The sequence below is a fragment of the Leopardus geoffroyi genome, chromosome B1, assembly GCF_018350155.1.
Source record: "Leopardus geoffroyi isolate Oge1 chromosome B1, O.geoffroyi_Oge1_pat1.0, whole genome shotgun sequence".
Lineage (NCBI taxonomy): Eukaryota > Metazoa > Chordata > Mammalia > Carnivora > Felidae > Leopardus > Leopardus geoffroyi.
The window spans coordinates 56,424,762-56,448,325 of record NC_059327.1 but is presented as its reverse complement, the minus strand read 5'-3'; the positions used below and the strand labels follow the sequence as shown (position 1 = coordinate 56,448,325).

At 38.5% G+C, this 23,564-nt stretch overlaps 2 protein-coding genes across 4 annotated transcripts in view; one reads left to right on the top strand and one right to left on the bottom strand.

The window, feature by feature from the left end:
* Positions 1-1,663: 1,663 nt before the first annotated feature.
* LOC123596362 lies at positions 1,664-3,784 on the bottom strand. Its single transcript, XM_045474921.1, has 4 exons — positions 3,780-3,784; positions 3,194-3,676; positions 2,496-3,121; positions 1,664-2,175 (listed from the first exon to the last, which is right to left on the bottom strand). The coding sequence occupies exons 1-4, from the start codon at positions 3,782-3,784 to the stop codon at positions 2,063-2,065; spliced, it is 1,227 nt and encodes a 408-aa protein (XP_045330877.1). The 3' UTR covers positions 1,664-2,062.
* The window catches only part of GALNTL6 (polypeptide N-acetylgalactosaminyltransferase like 6), a 1,206,818-nt gene continuing 1,185,819 nt past the window's right edge, over positions 2,566-23,564 (top strand). For 2 of the 3 annotated variants that reach the window (XM_045463030.1, XM_045463022.1), the window contains exons 1-2: positions 3,071-3,510; positions 3,904-4,213. In XM_045463030.1, the coding sequence (XP_045318986.1) occupies positions 4,076-4,213 (138 nt within the window). In that variant the 5' untranslated portion in view covers positions 3,071-3,510; positions 3,904-4,075. Of the gene's footprint in view, positions 2,694-3,070; positions 3,511-3,903; positions 4,214-23,564 lie in introns of those variants that run through there. The other variant, XM_045463018.1, reaches the window with a different exon arrangement.

The window sequence follows — 23,564 nt, the reverse complement described above, 5'->3', positions numbered from 1 at the left end:
GTTCGTTTTTGGATCCCAGCCACCATGCTGTGAGAAGCTCAGGCTATGTAGAGGGGCCATGCAGAGGAGAACTGTTAAGCTCCAAGGACCGCCCCAGATTATCTTCTGGCTGACAGTGCCACATGCCACCCACCTGAGGGGGCCATCCTAGCCCAGGGAGATCTAACCCCCAGGACCCAGCAAATATCACTGAAAGCAGAACTACCTATGTGAGCTCACTCGAATGCACAGAATCGGGAGAGAGAATGAAATAGTTTTTTTAAGCCATCGAATTTTGGAGTAGAGCTATAACTAAAGCAACAGCCTTCTGCCTCTTTCCAATTTCTTCCAAGTGCCTTTATATTACATTTTCAGCTAGACTCTAAATTTTTCAAGGTCACAGATATTGCTCCATTTCTTCCTATGTGTCCCTGTAGCTGTTAACTCATTGCTAGGCACATGGGACTCAGATTACCCGACATTCCCAGTAGAATCAGAACAAAATGGAGAAACAAACAGGGGTAAAAAGTGGCCTTTGAATATAAGACAAATTTTAAAAACATAAGGATTTTGACGAAACCAACATTAGTAACTAATGTAAAGAGTATGGCTCTCTATATATACATATTACTCTGGATTACCTGAACCAAGGAATTAACTGTTATTGTGTGTGTGTGTGTGTGTGTGTGTGTGTGTGTGTGTGTTGTTTGTAAACTGAACCTAAAAGATCAATTTTAGTTAGAAGCATTGTCCTCTGTTGGAAATTTGTATGTGGAATTGTAAAAGAAGACCAGCTTGAAGGGAAATAATGTTTCAAATAAATAAATAAATAAATAAATAAATAAATAAATAATAAATGGAAGAAAAAGCAACAGTGATTGTTTGGAGCTACACAGTACAAGGAGTGAACATAATAATTTTCTCCTTCTAGTTTTTGCCATGTATTCTGCATGAACTTGATGTGGGAAGTTATTATACCCATTCACGGAAACTAACAATATTCTGGGAGTGTGTACAGTTTGCAAGACCATTTGCTAGTGCAACAAAAATAAAACACATTTCAAGTCAGAATCTTAGGATTTAGCAAACAGAATGACAGTATGTCTATTTGTGATCCAGGGCTGCCTTTTTTTTTTTTTTTTTTTTTTTAAAGGTATGAAGAAAACATTATTTAAAATGTGAAGGATTTTTTTTTAGTTTATATTTAGTTTATATTTTAGTTTACTTTTGAGTACTTTTATCTCATAATTGTTAATAACTCTAACTTTAATTGTTAATTGTTAAATAAGGCAGAAAATATCCAATATACTTAACTAAATCTCCAAAAATCTTTCCTTGAAGACCAAGCACTCCAGTAAAATCTCTCCATGCTACATGGCTTCTCAGAATTCATATTAATATGCTTCAGAACTCCACTTGCTAAGAGAGAAAAAGGTTAGAAAATAATGCAGAATACAAAAGGCCGTGTGTGTGTGTGTGTGTGTGTGTGCGCGCGCGCGCGCGCGCGCACGCGCACGCGCTCGCATGTAAGGGTGGTGAAGAATTAAGCCCCTCGCTCTCTGGATTCTTGCATTTCTGTAAAACTGAAGGGTAATTGGTCTTTACATAAAGGACATATTTAAAACCACTTATTAAATGTGTTTATGTACTCTTTTGAAATGCAAGTGATTCACAAAGACAAATATTGCAGCACAAAGCTTTATTCATGCAGTCATACTGCCAACATATATTGTTCAAATACATTTTAAAATTATGTGAGGAGTTGAAGGCATAACTCTTCACCCTCACATCAGTGTCTTTCTCAAGTGAGAAAGGGATAGAGAGAGTGGAAGTGGGAGGCAGAGGGAGGGGGTGGAGAACAGAGAGGGAGCGCGCGAGAGAGATGAAGAAGAGAGGAAGGAAAGAAGAGAGAAAATACCAAAAAGCCGTTCTAGGGCCCACAGTCTCATCCATCCCAAGTATGTGGGCATCACATCTAGCTGGTAACAAAGAGCTGGCCATGGCGTTTCTTTTTGGTTCGAGACAAGGCTGATACAGGGGGCACTACATGCATGCATGTCGCCTCAGCTAAGCCCCCATTCCTTCAGGAGTTACGAGCTCTGGACCCCAAGAGTGGCCGGTGCACGTTGCTAGGCACGCAGGTGTCTTGCAGAGGCTGCCCAGGTTCGTCGTGCGCGCTCAGGGGCGTTGGTGCATCTATACGTTGGGGAGAGGGAGGAGTCCCTTCTGCCAGAGGCTTACCTCGATCCCCACATTTTCCGGTTATCATGGGAGGAGTGTGCGAGGTCAGAGGGACAGGTAGCCCTTGCAGTGATTAAGCGCGCTCAGTGCGGAGGAGCAGGGCGGGGCAGGAGCGGGGTGGCACTGCCAAATCTTAACGGGGCCCCGGGTGTTTGCAGACCCAAGTATAGCGCCCTGGGTCTCCACGGAGTCGCTCCAGAAGCTGCTGCCTGAGAACCCCGAACCTCAGCTCCGCGTCGCTTCGGGATCCTTTTCCTCCTCTCCCCACCGCGTACCTGGCCTGAGCGGCGGGACACGTGCCCAGGAAGCCCCTCTCGGCGGGACCGGCCCCTCCAGGGTTCGCCTCTGCCTCCTGCCGCCGCCGCCGCCGCGTCCCGGCTCGCCGCGCGCCCGCCCGCACCATGGACGATTCGGGGTAAACCCGCGAGCGCCGGCGACTTCTCCTCCGGAGTCTCTGGCCTGGCACCTCTGGGGTGAGATGAGTGGGGGAGCTGGTATCTCTGCCGGTGTGAGGTCGGCCGGAGCAGCCCAGGGCGAGCAAGAGCGGCTCCGCGGAGGCTGGGAGCCGCAAGTGCGCGTCCCGCGGCGTCTTCGCCCTCCTCTTCTTGCCCGCGCCAGGGTTTGTTTATATAGGATCTGGAAGCTGGGCGGAATTGCCCACCCCCTGCCGGCGGCCCGCCCTCCCCTCCTGGGCTCGGGCTCCCGCACGTGGTCGGCACCGGCAGCGTCTCGGCGGAAGGCAGGCGCCAGCGAGCGCGGAGCGGCCAGCCCGGAGCTAGCGCGGCGCTGCTTCGCCTGCGGCTCGCCCTCCCCGGCGCCCTCACCCACCGCCCGGCCCGGCGCAGACTCGGCTTCGCCGGCCTCCGTCCCCTTCGCGGGAGGGGACGCGCAGAACACCGCCCTTCAGGTGCTCGTGATGTTTCTCTGGGTTCTTTCAGTTGCCGGAAAAGAATGGTAACATGAACAGCGGAGCGTGAGAGCGTCACGCGGGAAGGGGAAGAGATTGATGGGCAGAGCGCTCACTTCGCGGAAGAGCACGTTCCCGGGGCTGCGCGAGGCGAAGCGGCGCGGCGCCTCCACTCCCTGGCTGGACTCCGCTGACATCTGTAGCCTCCCTTCCAGCGGGCTCCCCGCTCGCCAGCCGCCGCCTGCCGAGGACAGTTGAGACCGCGCGTGAGCATCCAGGAGTTTGTGGACCTCCATCCGAACAGGAGTTGTGTTCCGGAGTCCCTGGATCCGCGTGGAGCCCGCCAGCACGCTGGCTTCGGAGGGAGTTGAACTTGAGTTCAGGTGGGTTACCCCAGGGGGAGCACAGCAGGAGGTGTTCGGGGAAGACGAGGAAGGTGGTGTTCCAATGTCAAAAGCGGACACTTTTCTACCTGACGCTTGCTGGGGCTGAGCCGATTCCTCCCACGCAGTTCCCGCTACTGACCCGCTCTTCCCCGACCCTCCCTCACTAAGGGAGGGGAAAACACCAAAACTCCCGTGTTCTTACGTATCTAGCATGCCGTATATAGACTTTCATAATTTAGGATTATGTGTGCAATCATCCTGTTTACTCCATTGCTTTATATTAAGGGAGGCTTAATGATTTCCTCAGTCAAGTCATTTACTTCTAAGCCAATAGATAATGCCTTCGTCATAGTTTTCTGGGGGGAAAGTAACTGTGCGTTTGTTCTGCAGATGCCCAACTCCCTCTGAATCGTGCAGACTGGTGCTGAGCACGCAACAAAAGTTTTTAGCTTCTCCTCAGTTTCTGGTGCTTCGCAGGGGAGAGGAAAGGACTTTGGCATTAAACACAAGAACCAGTCAGGGAGCCATCTCCTTTAACTTTTCTTCTCTGTTATCATTTGCAATGAAGAGGAAACAGAAGAGATTTCTGCAGATGACTTTGTTATTCATGGTGGCTTTAATTTTCCTGCCCAATATTGGTCTCTGGTCTCTGTACAAGGATAAGCACCTGGTGAAATCTACAGAACCCGGGGAGCAGCAGGTAAGTGCCATCTGGAGAAAGATCACAGGAGGATGGTAAGGCGTGCAACTCGCGGGGACACAAGGAAGCAAGCGTGGGGTCGCCTTGGCTTTTCTCCCAAGTCTTTGCAGAGCTGATATTACAAGACTAGAGACTTTGGGATTCAAGTAAGTAGTCTTAAGATCGCAACCAATGACATGGGTGAAATGTAAAATAAACTAGAAAAGAAGGCCAAGAGAGGTCAACAGGAAGAAAAGACAGTCTTTCTCACTTGGTCTTTGCGTTGATTTTGAGGTGGATGAAAGGGAACTGCTAATTTGTGGGATGTGAAAGTGGGTTTGGTACAAGTTCAGTCACAGGAGTTTGTTGCTGCTTTTCATCTGGTTTGGGTATCTATATTAAAGTGAACCGGGCTAATTAAATCATTAAACTTGTGAAGTAGGTCTCAAAAAACAAGCTACAATTTTCTGTATTTTTGGTTGTAGTTTTTGCTTAGCAACAGCTTTTTACTCTGTGGAAACTTAAAGTCTCTGTTTTTTCTCCTCTGTTGCTAAGGTGGTGGGTTTGGGTATACAGGCAGAGTTATTAAGTGTCCGTTCAGTTTTACAACCTGGTGATAACACTTTGTTGCTAAAAGCTTTCCTTCATATCTGAAACACCGCGGTGGTATGCTTTGTTTTTACATAGAATACAGTCTGTTAGTATGTGCATCACTCATGACTTAACAGTGATCAAAATAACTATCTTTTTCAGTGAGTAATAATGCAAAATAACCTTTACAAAATGTTGATAAGTAATATTGTTGAATCTCTTGTTTATCAAATATAACATCTTCTGTCATTAAACTTTTAACAATAGAATGCAGCCTTCTCTGTGGTTTTGATGCAACACTTTTTAAAGTAGTCTTAATGGATCACCTCAGAATATTAATATTCTTAATTTCAAGGGTCATCACCCATGTACACTATGTGCCTTCCACATATACAGTGTGTTTAAATTAAAGTACATTTGTGGACAATAGCAATGTATAAAGGGTAATTAAATATTGGTTCTTATACTTAACAAAGTTTAATCTTTTGCACAGTGAGTGGTTAGTTGTGAAATACGTGGAAGTAATCTGATTTTTCATTTTGACACGTACTCATTACCAGTCTTTAAACTTTAAAGGTAACTAGTTGTCTGTGGACTTTTGGTGGATTGGAATTTTGAGGAAAAATGTTGACATGTTTTCATTTAGTGGTCGATCTGTATCATCCCTTCTATACGGATATAACTTTGATTTGAAGTATATTGTTTTGTTATTGCAGTGAAAAAAAAGAAGATGGGCACTTTGAATGTGAAACTTTTTTTTTCTATTTAGATCGCTTTTTTCTCCAATCCTTGATACGAAACAAGATTCTATTAACGTTAGTAATTAATACCTATTATGTGAAATTTCTATTTCAAAATAGTTAAACTAACAAAAGCAAAATGATTTTTCCCTGAATTTTGCTAACTCAATTAACAATAACCAGCTGAAGTATTTGCCGTATAGCTAACATAAAACACTAATTAATCTTATTAATGAGATCTTTACAACTTTCACACTCGCTCTTACTGATTTTGACTCTTAATGAGAAATGTGTCCAATGGCATTAAAAAAATGAAATATGCCAAATCAACTCTCTGACTTATAATTTCCAAAGGGGTTTCCTTGTTTCTGGTTCTTCTGTGATACTTAATGATATTAGGTAATACTTAATATTAGGTAATGATACTTAATATTAGGTAATAAATTAATGAGTGTGAAAGGCATAGGGTGGCAAGAGAAGGGGCTGTTTCTCAAAGTTTCCTATACTGCGTGGTTAAATAAATGATGCGTATCTGGTGACATTCCAGTTTAACCATCCCATGTGAAAGTTTTGAAACCGAGAGTAAAGATAGACAGTAATATGCCATAAAATGAATGTCAGTCACGTACTTTAGTAGTATTTAACCTGAGAGTTTTAAACAGTAATATTTCCTTATAGAAACAAAATTTAAAAGGTAGAAATTATCACTTACTGACAGAAATCATTGTAAAACAGAAAAAGATAGGCTTTTCTTGGTTTTATTCCATTATTAAATATAATTAGAAAGAAAATGAGGATAGTTGACATCATTATACAAGTATTGGATAAGTAAGAGTTAAGTCATATGTATGTATATGTGATATGTATATATACACACTCGACCAAATAAAAAGTGACTCGCAGTGATGAATTAACATGGCTAATATTGTGAAATAATATTTTGCTAATGTATCTATAAATCAATGTTACTAAGTCCGCCAAACACCCAGGTTTCCAACTGAAGCATGTAATTTGACTATTGGGTAACGTGTTATTTAAATTTAGCAATTTGTTCTAAAAAGACTATTTCATGGTTAATTGCTAAAATGTTCTTCAAAAGCCATCTTTTACTATATTTATCACTAAGTTGTAAAATCATGAGGGTAGGGATAATGTGCTGATTGAGGCATTGACAGCAGTAAGTACTGAAGCTATTCAAAACAAGTCACGTGTCCACGTGAGCGGTCTATTTTTAAAGCACTTATGGGTAAAACAGCAGTTCTGGTTCTAACTGTGATGTGCTGGTCACGAGAACTGAAAACCTTTACTGTTTTAAATAGTTTAATTATTACAATGACCTGCAGGGAAATAATTTATGGGAATTGAAAATCATAGGATGGCTAATACTTTTTAAATTCTTCTAATTTGTATTTTATCAGAGCACATCACTAACGGTTTGTCTGTCTATGCAGTATGAAATGTATTTATAAGATAAACTGAGACAAAGTGAGGGTAAACAGAAAATGCTGATAGAAACTACATACTAATTTTCATGCTACACTAAAGTTTAGTACTTTCCACATTTTTTCTCAGTTTTATACTATTACAAGTTAATTGTATTTATTGTCATTTCACGTTTAGAATAATATTTAGGATAATTCCCATAATATTTGAACATTGGCTACATCTATGGTGTGAAAAAGAGAAAAAATACAAAATAAAAATTCCCAGATTATTCCTCTAAAAGTTTTTTTTTCTCTTTTCTCTCACATGACCAAAGGGGATTGAAAAAATAATGTTAATAAGGCAATAATTAAAATGCGGATTTTACTGTTTGGGCTCTGCAAAGTTGGAATCAAGTTACTGAAATTAATTTTTATGCTTTTGACTTTTTTAAGGTTTTAGAAAAATTTAAAAATATATTGTGGTTTTGGTTTATATTTATCAATAATGATTGTCGTGTTATTTTCAGTTGAATTTGTCACTTTTTTGCTGTTATTGGGATGATAGAATTATTTCCTTTATTTTCTTTAGAAATGTATACATTTATTAAAAATGATCTATTGATAATGCATATGATATTTGAGGATGATTGTCATATGATTAATGTGTAGTAATTCTTCATTTCACTTTTTTCTTAAAATTTGAATTGTGACTCTTCTCTGGTTTCAGCTGCATTTAAATTAAAGTTATATATTTAGATCATAATTAAGCTGTGCATTAGGGTGATACATAGAACAAAACAATGTTTTAGAGCAAAACTATTTCATTCAGCATTGTGCCTTTCTTCCTAATTGCTTATACAATAATAAGTAAAAAAAAAATACCCCCAAAACACTTTTTTCCCAAATACATTAAAAAGTTTAATTTAAAAAAGTAGCTGTAATTTAGCAACAAAGTTACAGTTAATATGACTTGCAGAAATAATACAAGAATGTTCAGAATATGAAAAAGATCAATATTTTTGTAAATTCTTTTTGAAATTAAACAACCAGAGTCAGAATTCCTGAATTTTAAAGCAGACATTTTTTCAGAATTATTCAGAATGATTTTAGAAACTTATGTTTGCCCTAGATTTTATTTTTTTTTACCACATTGAAAAATAAAACCAAAACCAAAAACTAGATGCTCAAGTCACTTTTAAACTATGGAACCTTCTCATTTCTTGTACTTCAGAATCCCAGGTGGTGAAATAGGGCTAATCATGCTTGCCACTTCAGGTAATGTGAAGTCCTGAGCTCACATCCTGGGCATGGAAAGTACTGTGTGGTAATATTTTGTTTGTAGTCAGAGCCACATGTAAGTTGTCCATGACAGATGTGGGACTTCACCTTCATTAAAAAACAAACAACAAAACAAAACAAAACCTCTCCTGAAAGATTGCTCAGCATCTTTGACCAACTCTTCTAATGTTAATTTGCACCACAATTCGAGGGGATTCTTTCTTTTGGCTAAGAGCATCCTTTTTTCCTGTGGCATTTTAAACCTGTTGTATGATGTGAAGATGTCAGATAATTGATAGTGTATGCAGGCTGCCTTGCTTTCCTTTGTCATGCTGATCACTAAAGCTGTAGAGTGTGTCTGTGTTTCTTTTCCAGCAAACACCTCAGATATTGGAAGAGCTAACTAAGGACAGGCGAGAAAATTTAAGGTTTTCTGTCTTCCTGCACTCAGGATTATCAATACACTAGATATAAAATGATGCATTAGTTTGAGCCACACTGCTCTTAATTAGCGAAAATGTAGTGTTTTAAATTAGGATTTTAAAGGACCTTTTCTTGAATTTATGGAAAATCCATTCTGACTCGCTACAGGATTGCACCACACAGACCACTGTAACAAGTGTCTTAATTATTTGCTGTGACCTCGTAGATCGCAACATGATTAGTTCATCACCTTGCCTCCTGGGAGACTGTGTGAAACACAGTCTTCTGTTCACAATCTGGTAAAAAATTAGATAGGTTTTCTTTTGTTCATTGCTGTGTTGGATGAGTTGTGCTGAATCAATTAGCCTCTTGTAAATTTCTCTTTTTTTAATTTTTTTTAATTCTATAAAAGAAACCAAGTCAAGAGTGGAATGTAGGGAAAAGGGTAAGGAAGTTTGGGTGCTTAAGTAGCATATAGAAGAGAATTGAGGTTGTTTTTTTGTTTGTTTGTTTGTTTGTTTGTTTGTTTTTTAAAGTTTTGTCAGGAGTGGCCACCACCTTTAGGGAAATTTGCAACTGTGTCTCTGCTTGTAACATTGTTATACAGATCAAAGTCAGCTAAGGTACATCAAGAATAACCTAAAGGAGCGGATACAGATGAAATTCAGAAAAGACCTCAGGGGTGTAAGTAGGATCTGGAAGCCCACGAGGTTGTGCTTTGTCTCAGCAGTCACTCATTTCTCATTTGCTTGGCTTACTGATGATGAAGAGGTGAGCACTGGATACTTTCGATTCTTTTTTTTTTAATTTTTTTAAATCTTTATTTATTTTTGAGAGAGAGAGAGAGAGAGCGAGCGGGGGGGAGGAACAGAAAAAGGGAGACAGAATCTGAAGCAGGCTTCAGGCTCCGAGGCTGACAGCACAGAGGCTCACTCGGAGCTGGAACTCACAAACCATGAGATCATGACCTGAGCCAAAGTCGGACGCTTAACCGACTGAGCCATCTAGGCGCCCCTGGATGCTTTCAATTCTTAAAACTGTCTGACAGGACCATGTCGTTCTTCTCTTTACTTCATGTTCACATGTATTTACACAAGTACCTTTACAGAATCAAAGGTGCAAATGTGCCACGAAATAGCAGGTTCTCAGGGTGATAGTAAAGGTAAAGACATACTCATAAACTGGATACTTGTTCTCCATATGAAGCTAACAATTCCTAAATTATCTCAATGTAGTTGTAATTCTTGAAGGGATGATGACAACAACAACAACAAAATAAAAACTATTGTTCCACTGAGGATATATAGACACACACATACTTATATGTATACTGGGTTTATTTAAGGGTTGTAAAGAAGACACAGGGCATCCACGAATGTTCAAGAACATGCTTACCACCACTATTCCTCACTAATATGCTGATGTCTGTTACTATCAAACTTCAGCTTGGGTGGCCAGAAGGAGGGTGAAAAAATAAAGGTGTATTTAGGGCTAAAGGCAAATCACATGAATGTTTTCTCCAACTCTTCTACTTCTAGTGTGATGGGGGAAATGTGGGCTGGAGTAGCCGTACTTTCAAAGTATTCATTTCACTTATTCATTTAGCAACACATATCCACATACATCGCCTCACTTATAAGGAAAAAAATCCCCCTAATTGCTTGATTTTCTGCAGCTTTTTTCACTTACTTTTGTAACTTTATGCTTTTTCCATTGCTTTGAATCCATAAGAAAGCTGTTAGTCCACCGAGTTGGAAGCACCATTTAAATCATTATCAGTATAATGCTAGGAAGGCATGGAGAGAAATAAAGAAAATGCCTCTGTGTCTAGAAGTACTTACATTTGTTTTGCAAGTGTGACACTCATAGCAAGGATTTAGCCTGGTTAGAGTTGCATGGATTATAAACAGGGTGATCTGTTTGGTATCTGGTAATAGAATCAACCCTGTCATGGGTGCCATAGAGGATGACGGTGGCTCTCAGCTGTCTGGTGCAAGGAGTGCTGGTGTCTCGATGAGGGCTGAGAAGGCTAATTTTAAATTTATTGCTCAATTACTCATGGAATGTTATTTTCGGTACTCGAAGTCTAGAAAGCCAGAGACGTGGAATTTTATTACAAATCATTTTGAACTGTTTTATCATAATAAAAATGAACGCATCGTCAGGGCCGCCACCCAAGTTTGAGTAAGTTGGGCTTTCCTTTTCCCATATTTTTGGCATATCTCCTCAGCAAAAGAATCCAACTGAACTTAATTTTAGGAGAAATATCAGAATTTCCGTACTGGCTTGTTCTCCTTCAATACGTAATGACGGTGGCTCTGGCACCGAATTGTCAGGGTTCAGATTCTGGTTCCAGCACTTCGCCCTCGGTGGGGTTCAGCGTCACTGATCTTCTCCAAATCAGTTTTCTCTGAAGTCAACTGGGAATGACAGTACTTTTCTTGCAGTGTTACAGTGAGGACCAATGCTTGGTATCTGGAACAGCAGGCAATAAGGGTTAATGAATATAGATTATTGTTATACATAGTGTGATCATTTATAAGCAATCATTGCCTTTAGCAAGGAAATTAGTGTTTGTTCAACAAATATTTACAGATGGTTTTTCTTCTCAAGGTGATGTTAAGAGAGCACAGCAGCACAATGAATATGGTACAGGACTGTCATTGATGTGTTAAATCTGGAAAGGAGGGACTGTTCACATGAATAAGGTCTAGAAAATAAAAGGGCTTTTTCTTTGTAATTTTTTTGTTCCAATGCTTAAGGACAGGTTGTTAATTTTATTTTTCATATAATCATTTATTGCAAAAAAATGACTAAATTTTTTGGTATATTGCATTCAAAGTTATTAAAAAATTGAAGCATTTAATAGAAGAGATTTTTGTAAGTAATAATTCTTTGTAGTGACCCCTTTCATTTCCCATAAGAGATAAAGCCCATGCCTCACATCGAGACATTTTGTTGTCTCTACATTAATTACAAACAAGAATCAGAGAACTACTTTTGTTGTTTAAATCTTGGTCATGAGAGAGATTGAATTATTCTGAAGAAAAAAAAATTAAAAGGAGAATAGAAACTATCAAAATCATGAAGCCACTGTACAGAATTTATTACTCCCTTCTGTGGAATTAGGAGACACAGAGAAAGCATATTGTATGTGCCTGTTTTTAATTTTCTAAATAGAAAATTGGTGAGGTAAAATTTATAGTCATGAAACAAAGAAACAAGCACCAAATGGTAGAATTTTCTGTATGTTTCATGGGCATGTAGAGAAGGGAGAGAATGATATGGTTGGTCTCTGAACCCACTAGACAGGGCTTCATTCCTCTAGGAGGAGAATACAGACCTGCATCTTTTTACCAAAATTAGACAGGGTTGGGATGAGGCTGAGGGAAGGGCAGATACTTCAGTTTCTAATGTTGGGCTCACCACTAACCAAAGTATATCATCTTGGGCAAGTCACTTAACATTGTTGAACCTCAGGACTTCATATGTTAACACAGATATTATCTCATAAAAACATGGCAGAGAAAACCAATTGGATTAATATATGTAAGTTGCCTGATGCATAGTAAATACTCAAGGGAAGCTAAACAAACAGCATTGCTACCTTTTTCTCAGTTTTTAGAATATTCATTGAAAGTAGTGAGTAAGCTTAATATTGGGCACACCCAGTAAAAATATAATAAAATATAAAAACATATCCCTGTTAATTTATCATTGATAAAATAGATGTTTATTGGCTATGTGCACGATACTGTGCTACTCCCTGTGGCAAGTAAGTGATTAAGAGATAAATCTGTTTTCAATTAGCTTACAATCTGCTATTAAGAAAAGGCATGCACACACCCATAATTTAGGGATGGATTAAATTGTTTTATAAGAAATACATGTTTCAGTTATATATAGAAGACATAGAGAAATGTCAGTTATTGTGTGATATTTATGTGGTCCTGATTGTTTCCTGCACATTTACTGATTTAATCTTTCAACAATTCATTGAGATAGGTCCTTCTGAATGGCTCAATACACAGTTACATAAGGCACAAAGACAGAATTTGAGTCTGTGCACTCTGGATTCATAAAAAGAAAAATGATGAACACTGTTAACAGTCACATAATCTAAGGCAAGTGAGGACTTTGAAGAAGTGACTGGGATTGATAGTCCCTGATACTGTCTTCATTGTAGTTACACACAATGATAGAGGTAGGAACAAAATTGTAAATGGTTGAATGATAACACTAAGCATACAACTAAAATATTTTATAGGACAGAGAATAAGTATCGTTGGGGCTAGCTTTGATACAAAGAGCTGAATGTAGGGTCCTGGTTGACAGCAAACAAGAGAGGCCAGAAGAAGGCTGATGCCGTGGAAGGGTGAGGGGCCAGTCCCCAAGGACAATGAAGATAGACGAAAACAGAGCAGAAGGAGAGAAGCTGAAAAGGTTGTTAGGATCTGAAAGGTAAATATAGAACCTGTGCTTGTTATCGTTTGGCAGAGAAGTCTGAGATTTTTCCTATTACAAGTATCCTGCTAATTTGGAAAAGTAATTGAACATTTGTGAAATGTTCTGCAAAGTGTGAAAAGGTATAATATAGATACATATCTATAATATCTAGATAGATGATAGTTAATTAGATGTTTATCATAGTATATGTAATCCTATAATAAAGATCGAAGACTATAATACTGAATGGGAATGTCAAGAAACCGCATAGCTGCCTGGTCAATAAGGCAGCAGTGCACCTGTCAAAATAAATGCAGGCAATGAACAGATGTGCAAAGCAAAATAAAAAAAGCAATTGGTTAAGAATACATAGTGGGATGGGGCAGTGGAGGAATATTTATAACAAGGATAAGGAGATAGTGGTATTCAATTGCCAAGAATTTCAAGATAGTAGATGAATAATAAAAGTAGTGAAATCATTATGATCCAAACATTAGAGTACAAGCAAGAATAAAAGACAACATATTAATAATGAAAGTTAAAGCAACATTTATTTATAATTTCTTACCATGTGCCAGACACCATGTTAAGCTGTTCTTAAATAGTCACAGCAAATTCATGATACATGGAATATTACTATCCTATAGGCAAAAGTGAAGAGATTTTTCAAAATTTGTGAAGATCTTACAGTGATTATTCTATTAATATTGAAGTGTTGGACTGTCTAGGATTTACCATGTAATGTAGCTACATTGGACATATCCTGGACCATAGCAACACAAGAAAGTATATATTAACTCAGCAATGTAAGGAAATATACACAGCAGCTAAGGGCTTGGATATGAGAGCCAGGCTGCCTGGTTTCAATTCCAACTCTGTTATTTGCTACCTGGGACAACTTGCTTACCTTTTCTGGATCTTAGATTTGCCATTGCTAAGATGGGTATAAAAAGTAGTGCCTATTTGATTGAATCAATATATGGGTTAAATAGGTTAATGTGCTCAAAATGTTTGGGAAACTGGATTGCACATAGCAAGCCATTTTAGTATTAGCTATTATTATCTTTTAGAATTCTAGGGAATTGAGATGAGATAAAAAAAAAAAAAGGAAAAGTATGTTCTTACACACCATTTCTTTCGTAGACCCATCATGAGGGTATATAAAAATCTGCATTAAAAAATGTTGAGTATCTTTAACTTCTTTAACTTCTTTTCGTGTGTGTGTGTGTGTTGTTTGTTTGTTTTACTTATAGTAGCCCATATGGAAATAATATAGCATTTAGTTTAAAAGTTTTTCTAACTTGAAGCAAGGGCTCACATAGTCATACATGTCAGAAGCAAACTAAATTTCAACAGAGAATTTAGTTCTTTCCCCATATGCAATCAGCACCAATGCTGTTATGGTGACCTTTCCCCTCATATTTTTTTTTTTTTTTTTGTGCTGTTTTCTTCACATGGTGTTGATTTCCCAATGTGTATTTTGCCCTCTAGGGATAAAACTATCTTATAAATTATGTCATTAAGTCTGAACTTCCATAAAGGATTATCTAAAAATGTCTTCAGGGCTGAATAGTTTATTTTATTATTTTATATAACTTGAATTTTAACATTATTGTTCTGGTTGCTTCTGAATGATGCTGTTTGAGCCCGGAGTAGAGAACTTGACAAAGGAAATGCTATCTCACTCCTAGTGCATCAGAGAAAAGAACTGGTTGAAAAGGCAGAGGAATAGAAAGCTGTAGAAAACTCCGTGGTGAGGGGAGGTGAAAATGCTCTCATTCCCTAGCTGAGTGAACTTTATCATTTATTTAGGTAGCCTAACAGAAGGGTGTCAGATTAACAACTATGTAATGGGATTGTTTCCCCCTCTTGACTTCTACAGAAACTTCCAATTTTTCTTTCACCAACTGAAGGAAATTACATTTTCTGCATGATCCTTAGCATTTTTAGGCAGAGATCTTGAGTCCTAATATATGAAATATGGAGGGAAAGATAAGCATCAGAGAGGCCAAAGGATACTATTCAAGAACGGGTAGAAATACAAACTACTTTATCATGTTGCCCCCCTCTTCCCTCCTTTTTTTCTGCTCAGAGCCCATTGTCCTCCCTTTTTCCTTTAACATTTTCCTTAAAGAAAAATTTCAAGTGGAAATCGATTTGATCAATTATTGGCCCTATGAATAGACGAAAGACTTCAAACTCGAACAGCTTGAGTCTTTTGCAGTATATTAAAAAAAAAGGTTCTATTGAACCTAACTGCATTTTCAATTATTGAAATGTGTATGATGTGAGAAATAGTTTTTAGCTCAAGGCTTCTGCTGTTGATCTGTGTTGCTGTCGTTTTGTTTGTAATCCTGGGAGCTGACACCTTATTTCATACTGTGCCATCAGAAGGTAAACATTGCTTAGTTGTGTCACCTAAGGGAGACGATCTTGCGTAAGTTAAAAATAAAAACTTGCACAATGAAGCCAAAACTACTAGTAGTGAATCTCTCTATGCTTTCCCACTCAGCACTTTTTCCCATTTTCTAAAGCTGCTTTTCCCAACCTTCTCGTCTGTTGTCAAATCTCCCTTGCCACCACCTCTGTTATCATGCTCCGTAGATAGTCTGGCCTCATTCTTCACTGACAGCATAGTATTTTCATACTAGGAGAACCAAGACTTCATGCCATAAAATCAGGAAAATTACTTGCCGTTATTTCCCAGGTCTCTACTTGCCTCCTGTTACTGTGGAAAAATGCCTCTTGTTATAGGATACATAAGGACTGTTTACCCAGACTGTAGACCACAACATTTTGTTAGGAATTTCACATTGACTTGTTGTGTTTTTGTTTTGTTCTTTTTTTCTCATTCACTGATTTTTAGTCTTTTCCTTTCTGATCCATCCTTCACATCAATATTTAAACTTTCTCAGATTTCTCTCACTATTGGAGGAGTGCAGGGAGCAAGAGAAAAGCATAGACATCACCCCCCTGCCACACACCCCTTTAACTACTGCCTTGTGTCTCTCCTCTTAACCACAAAACTTGATGCGTCTCCTTCCTGACTTTCTGCTTCTGTGTACCTTGGGCTGATTCCAGCTCCTCTAATCTGCAGTAGCTCCTATCCGGCCTTGTCACTGGTAGTTAATTCCAGAAACACTTCTCATTAGTCATACTACTTGATAGAGTTTAACTAAACTCTCTTACCTGATACAATCAGAGTAAGGAGACTTAAAAGAGAGAAGAGGTTGGAAAAAACAGCTTTGGGAAACAAGAAGGCTGAATAGGAACACGTACACTGATTCTTTACTGGTACTTTGGGCTTCACTGTGCAAACTCCCCTTTTAATTCTTCTATCCCCATGGTCCGTCCCAGCCATCACCTGTGCACAGTCACATTGACCAGTGTCTTTATAGACTCCTACTTCTTTTCCTTAAAATGCTATTTTCTTGGGGTTCTCTGCAGTTACATCTTGTCTGCATTCTCGGCAGAGGGGTGTGTGGGAAGGGACAATTCACCCAGCCCCTCGTAATTGCACCTATTGAATTTAAATGGATGGCTCCCAAATTACTATGTCTAATTTGCCTTTACCTCTATGCACATGATCCACACTCCACACACCAATCTGAAATCTAGAAACATGTTTTAAGCCTTAAATGTCTGCAATGAAATCCATCTTTTCTCTTCCACTCCCTGAATTGGCTCTCCCTGTGTGTCTCTTATCTAAATGAAGTACACCATCATCTATTCGGGTTTTCAGTACAGTTGGTACCTTCATTATGTTTCCTCTCAAATTCACTTGATCTAAGCATTAGCAGTTCTTCCTAAAACATCTCTCTTGAACTCATCCACATCTCTTGATGCCCATTGCCACCGCACTGGTTGGGACGAACCAGCATGAACACTTCACTGGATTTCTGGGAAAGACCCCCAACCTGATATTCCTGCCTCCAGCGTGTCCTCCAGTCCACACTCAGAGCAGCCAGATTTTTTATCCCAGTGCCTAACTGGACAGACCATGGCCGTTTGTCAGTCTATTCATTGGTTTCCCATTTCTTTGGGTTAAAGTTGAAATTCTTTAATATGGCTTTACTGTGTTAAACTCTCCTTGATGAACCCAACTGCTCACTACTTTACTGCCAAGATTCCCTGTGCTCCAGACACTCTGAATTTCTCTCTCATTCCTTAGAATATCATGTTCTCTCCCCTGTGGGAATTTGCATGTAGTTTATCTTCAGTCTTACCTGGGTAGTTTCTCCTTTTCTTCAGATTCTTTCTGGGAAACTTCCCCTGATCGCTCAAGCTTGAGTTGGGTACCTTACCTGAGTGTTTCCTAAGAAAAACTTTCCTTTTCTGCCCTTATAATGAAACTTATCAGCCTGTATGTTAACTACCTGATTAAGTCGTTTATTCACCATTAATCATTAAATTTTCTGAGCTTAGTAATAGGTCATCTGGTGCCCTCCTCCCCACAAAAAGTTTGTCCATGTACTGATTCCTTGAACTTGTGAATGTTACCTTATTTGGAGGAAGAATTTTGTAGATGTAATTAATTGAAGGATCTTGAGCTACATTTTGGATTTTCCTTTTAGGCCCTAAATCCAGTGATAAGCATCTGTATAAAAGACACACAACATGATGGTGGTGGCGGGGGGGGGGGGGGGGAGGGATTTGGTGAACAGAAGAGAAGATATAGACAGAAGAAGGAGGTGCAATGTGAAGATGGAGGCGGAGATTGGAATGATGAAGGGTAAGCCAAGCAGTTTGAAGAGGCAAAGCGGTAATGAGCCTCCAGAGATAACGTGGCCCTGCCAACACTTTGATTTGGGATTTCTGGCCTCCAGATCTGTGAGAGAATAAATTCCTGTTGTTGTAAGTCACCTCATTTTTAGTGATTTGTTATGGCAGCCCCAGAAAGCTAATACAATTAGAAATTGTCTGAGGGTGCCTGGGTGGCTCAGTTGGTTAAGCGTCCTACTTCAGCTCAGGTCGTGATCTCACGGTTTGTGAGTACGAGCCTTGCGTTGGGCTCTGTGCTGACAGCTCGGAGCCTGGAACCTGCTTCGGATTCTGTGTCTCCTTCTCTGTCTGCCCCTCCCCAACTTGTGTGCTGTCTCTCAAAAAATAAATAAATGTAAATTTAAAAAAATAAAAAAAAATTGTCTTTCTCTACATTTTAATTCCAGTGCCTAGCATTACCTGGCCACATATTAGACATTCAATAAATATTTCTTGAAAGAATTAGGAGTGATAGATACAAGTTGTTTTCTACATATTAAACTTACATGAGCTGAAATATTATTTTCTTTACATTTCTTTTTTTTTTTTTAATTAAATTTTTTTTTCAACGTTTATTTCTTTTTAGGACAGAGAGAGACAGAGCATGAACGGGGGAGGGGCAGAGAGAGAGGGAGACACAGAATCGGAAACAGGCTCCAGGCTCTGAGCCATCAGCCCAGAGCCTGACGCGGGGCTCGAACTCACGGACCGCGAGATCGTGACCTGGCTGAAGTCGGACGCTTAACCGACTGCGCCACCCAGGCGCCCCTCTTTACATTTCTTAATGTTTATTTTTGAGACAGAGAGAGAGAGAGAGTGAGTGGGGGAGAGGCAGAGAGAGGGGGAGACACAGAATCCCACGCAGGCTCCAGGCTCTGAGCTGTAAGCACAAAGCCCGACATGGGGCTCAAACTCACAACCTGCAAGATCATGACTTGAGCCAAAGTCAGATGCTTAACTGAGCCACCCAGTCACCCCGAGCTGAAGTATATTAATACAAAGTCACCCCGAGCTGAAGTATATTAATACATATTAGAATATGTACAACCCATTGTGTATGCTTAAGTATCACATATGTATTATCAAACAACTGTGAATATAAAAAGGTAAACTGTTGTCATTGTCATGAATTAAGGTTCTATTTGCATGTGTTTGTTCTGTCAGTCTTTTTCTGGCTATAAATATGCTGTTTTGTCAAGACTTGACTGATCCTGAGACTGAAAATCACAATTAGATTTCATCAAACATGTAGATATCTGAGACACTATAGAAGCCATGTATAGTTTCAGTAACTTTAATGAAAAGAATGGTCACCTTTGAGTGAGCTGGTAAGATAAACAACAAAATATAATAATTGAGTGTGCTCTTTCTCCAATTATGGTAACACCTACAGTATAACTTACACTTATAAAATGTTTGAGCACAAGGTATGTCTACATTAAAATAACTACTGTGACAATTTAGGAAAGACTTTTTAAGAAAATTTTACTAATTTGTACAAAAGCTTGTAGTTAATTAATACAACCTACAAGGGAGCACTAAGCAGCACACTTCATTTTAAAAGTCATTTTGGAAATGTAGATTGATATATTTCAAGGAGTTTATTTTAATTTGAATGCTTCAGATCTTAAGACTTCTGTTAGTGTGATTGTGTAACACAGGTCCTCATTATTACAGCCCCCCTCTTTTGAAAATGTCTACCTTGATTTACCTGTGTTCATTTTAATTAGCAGTTGTCTAGCAGGGGTGGGGAAGCAGGGAGAGGGAGGGAGGAAATTCAAGGGTAAACTTATGAAAGAGATTAGGGAAAAATCTAAGAGCTAGAAATGATATGACAGGGTTTATTTGGTAGAGACATATTTAATGCAGTGTCTTGGGGGAAATCTCTTACTGTTCTGATAATTAAATAGCATTGTGTTTGATGAGATGGTTCCAAAAAGCTCTTCATGATGCTAAATTGCTTCAAGCACATTAATTATATTTCCTCTTGTTTGCACTAGTATTATGGTCAGCTTTGGATTTTGAACTTTTCATTCTGACATTTCTATCTACTAGTCACCTAACTTTGACCTTCTTTCATTTCAGATGCTTTTGTGTTTGTCTTAATAGTGTATTAAAGTGATTTTCAATATAAGAAGGTTTATCAACTGTATTCAGCTTTAAAAATATATGCAGAAATATCAGAGGGAATTGTTTAAATCAGGTCTTCTCCCTTAATATCATCAGTTCAGTGGCATCTGTTATTCAAAATACCATTTAAAATGTTGTATAGTTGGACAAAGATAACACATGATATTACACATTGACTTCTGTCATAATATTTAAACAATTTTTAGGCTCATAAAACAATTTTTTAGGCTCTGTCACCTAACAAAAATATGTCCATGGATGCTGTGTTGATCATTATGAGAAAATAATGTGCATACAATTTTAAGCAACTTGTTTGGCTTGAACACTAAAGAAGTACTTTTCCTGTTTGCAACACTTGATATGATTTTACATTGTTTCTGTTAGTATCTGCAATTACATATTTCTACTTATTTGAGACACATTCTGTCGTTGTCAGAGATCTTGTAGTGATGTATTTACTCTAAATGATTCATCAGTATCTTTCATGTAGATGTATACAAATATTATTTTTTGTGGTATTTTTAGATGGGAAAAGTTTCGTTTGCATTTTACTGATGGCAATGTGTAGATTCTGGTGAAAATTTCCTTAAGTAATACATTTAAAAAAACATTTTAATCCAAGTATGGTAATCAAATATTTGCCATAGATACCTGGCCTTTTTAAATGTAAGATAGTAGTTTGTGTTTGTTTACCAGAGTCTTCTCATCCTCTTTATTATGTTTTGCAACCCCGTCTTTAAGTTGGGTAGGTTATTCCTTTTAATTTATGCTTATCTTATGAATCAATTTATTTAGTTTCTTATCTTTTTCTTTGCTGATTTTCATTTACTTACCTATGACTGATATTTAATAGTGTGTTCCCTTCTTTCCAGTGTGATCTTGATTATATGGACAAGTGCATGTATATGTATTTTCACATATATATTATATGTATGTGAATTTTGCCATTGTCAGGATTGATGGACATGTGAGTACTTTGTGAGAAAGTTTTGAATATTTTCATTTCTCATTTTAGCATGTGTCATTTTGTTGCCTGGTTTATTAGGTTTGAGTAAATATAAAAATTTGAGCCATGACTCTCAAAAACATCACTTGAGAATAGTGAATAAGAATGATTTTTTATGGGGCGCCTGGGTGGCTCAGTCGGTTAAGCATCCGACTTCAGCTCAGGTCATGATCTCACGGTCCGTGAGTTCGAGCCCCACGTCAGGCTCTGTGCTGGCAGCTCAGAGCCTGGAGCCTGCTTCAGATTCTGTGTCTCCCTCTCTCTCTGGCCCTCCCCCGTTCATGCTCTGTCTCTCTCTCTCTGTCTCAAAAATAAATAAACATTAAAAAAAATTAAACATAAATAAATAAAAAAAAAAGAATGATTTTTTTTTTCTTTTTTACCATGGGCCCAGGAGAAAGTGTCATAAAGTTAAAGCATGAAAGTTATGTAGGTCTTTGCCCTACCTGGTGGTGAATATTTGAGGCTGATATATGAGTACTTCTAGGCAAACATAAACATGAGGCAAGATTTCTGAGTTCTACCACCATCAAAACAAAATGTTTAAGAACACTTTATCCTCATTACAATACACATCCTCAAAGTTACAGACTTGGGGTTTACTTTTCAGTTTTTAAGGTTGCCCTAAACTTTCACTTTATTCACTATGGAATGCTATGGGGCGGTTCATATCAGATTTAGATGATTCTCTCCTAAAGCCTTTTCTATAAAGCCTGATGAGTAGTGTGTTGAGCAGTATTAAGAGTAGTTGAGTGCACAGAAACAGTATGTGAAATCTGGGGTGTGATATGAAAGACAATTTTCCTTTTTGTATGGATGTGAAGTAGAGCGTAAATTATTTATCGCAGGGTGCAACGGATCCATGATGAATTGGTATGGAGGGGTGACTGATATTTTTTATGAATTTATGTTCCATTTATTAAAAAATATTCAAAGTACTTATTGCTAATAATAAATGTTATACATGAATGAATTCTTGGAGCTTTCAAATATCTTATTCCAATTTTAATTAATTTGTTAAATATATATTGCATTTAGTTAGAATTTGATGAGCTGCCTAATGTTAAGCACACAATAGACTTAGAAGAAAAATAGTTCTATTCTGCCATAAACTACTTCAATACCAGGCTAAAATCTTAACTATTTTGAGACTTTATCACTTTCTTTTATTTTCTTTTTTTTTTTTAATTTTTTTATTTTTGAGACAGAGACAGAGCATGAACGGGGGAGGGTCAGAGAGAGAGGGAGACCACAGAATCCGAAACAGGCTCCAGGCTCTGAGCTGTCAGCACAGAACGCGACGCGGGGCTCGAACTCACAAACTGTGAGATCATGACCTTAGCTGAAGCCAGATGCTTAACCGACTGAGCCACCCAGGTGCCCCTATCACTTTCTTTTTTTTATAGTGGTTTCTGCATATTTTCACTTGCAGTCTTTTTTTTTTTTTTTTTTTTTTTTTGCTTTAAGCACATTGTCATATTTTAAATGTTACATAAAATTTGTGTATATACAATGGTAAGGAGGAATTTTATTTTCCACTCATCAACTACTGTTTAAAAAAATACTAGGTTTTTATATTTTACAATAATAATTATTATTCTATTTTGTTTTAAATCCAGTGTAGCTAACATACAGTGTTATATTGGTTCCAAATATACAATATCGTGATACTACAATTCTGTACATCACTCAGAGCTCATCAAGATAAGTGTACTCTTTTTTTTAATTTTTTTTTCAACATTTATTTATTTTTGGGACAGAGAGAGACAGAGCATGAACAGGGGAGGGGCAGAGAGAGAGGGAGACACAGAATCGGAAACAGGCTCCAGGCTCCTAGCCATCAGCCCAGAGCCTGACGCGGGGCTGGAACTCACGGACCGCGAGGTCGTGACCTAGCTGAAGTCGGACGCTTAACCGACTGCGCCACCCAGGCGCCCCAAGATAAGTGTACTCTTAATCCCTATCACCTATTTCACCCATCCCCCCACCCGCCTCCCCTATGCTAACCATCTCTTTGTTGTTTATATGAAAAGTGGTTTTTGATTTATCTCATATTCTCCTCCTTTGTTCATTTGTTTCTTAAATTCCACTTATGAGTGAAATCATATGGTATTTGTCTTTCTCTGATTGGCTTATTTTGCTTAGCATTATATCTTTAGATCCATCCATGTTGCTGCAAATGGAAATATTTCATTTTTTGATGGCTGAGTAATATTGTAGTGTGTGTATGTATATGCATTCGTACATGTACACACACACACACACACCATATCTTCTTTATCTATTAATGTATCAATGTATTCTTGGGCTTCTTCCATAGTTTGACTAATGTAAATAATGCTGCAATAAACATAGGGTTCATCTATCCTTTTGAATTAGTGTTTTTGTTGTCTTTGGGCAAATACCCAGTAGTAAAATTACTGGATCATATAGTATTTCTGTTTTTAATTTTTTAAGAACCCCCATACTGTTTCACACAGTGGTTGCACCAGTTTGCACTCCCACCAATGGTGCACAAAATTTCTGTTTTCTCCACATTCTTGCCAACACTTGCTGTTTCTTGTTTTTGATTT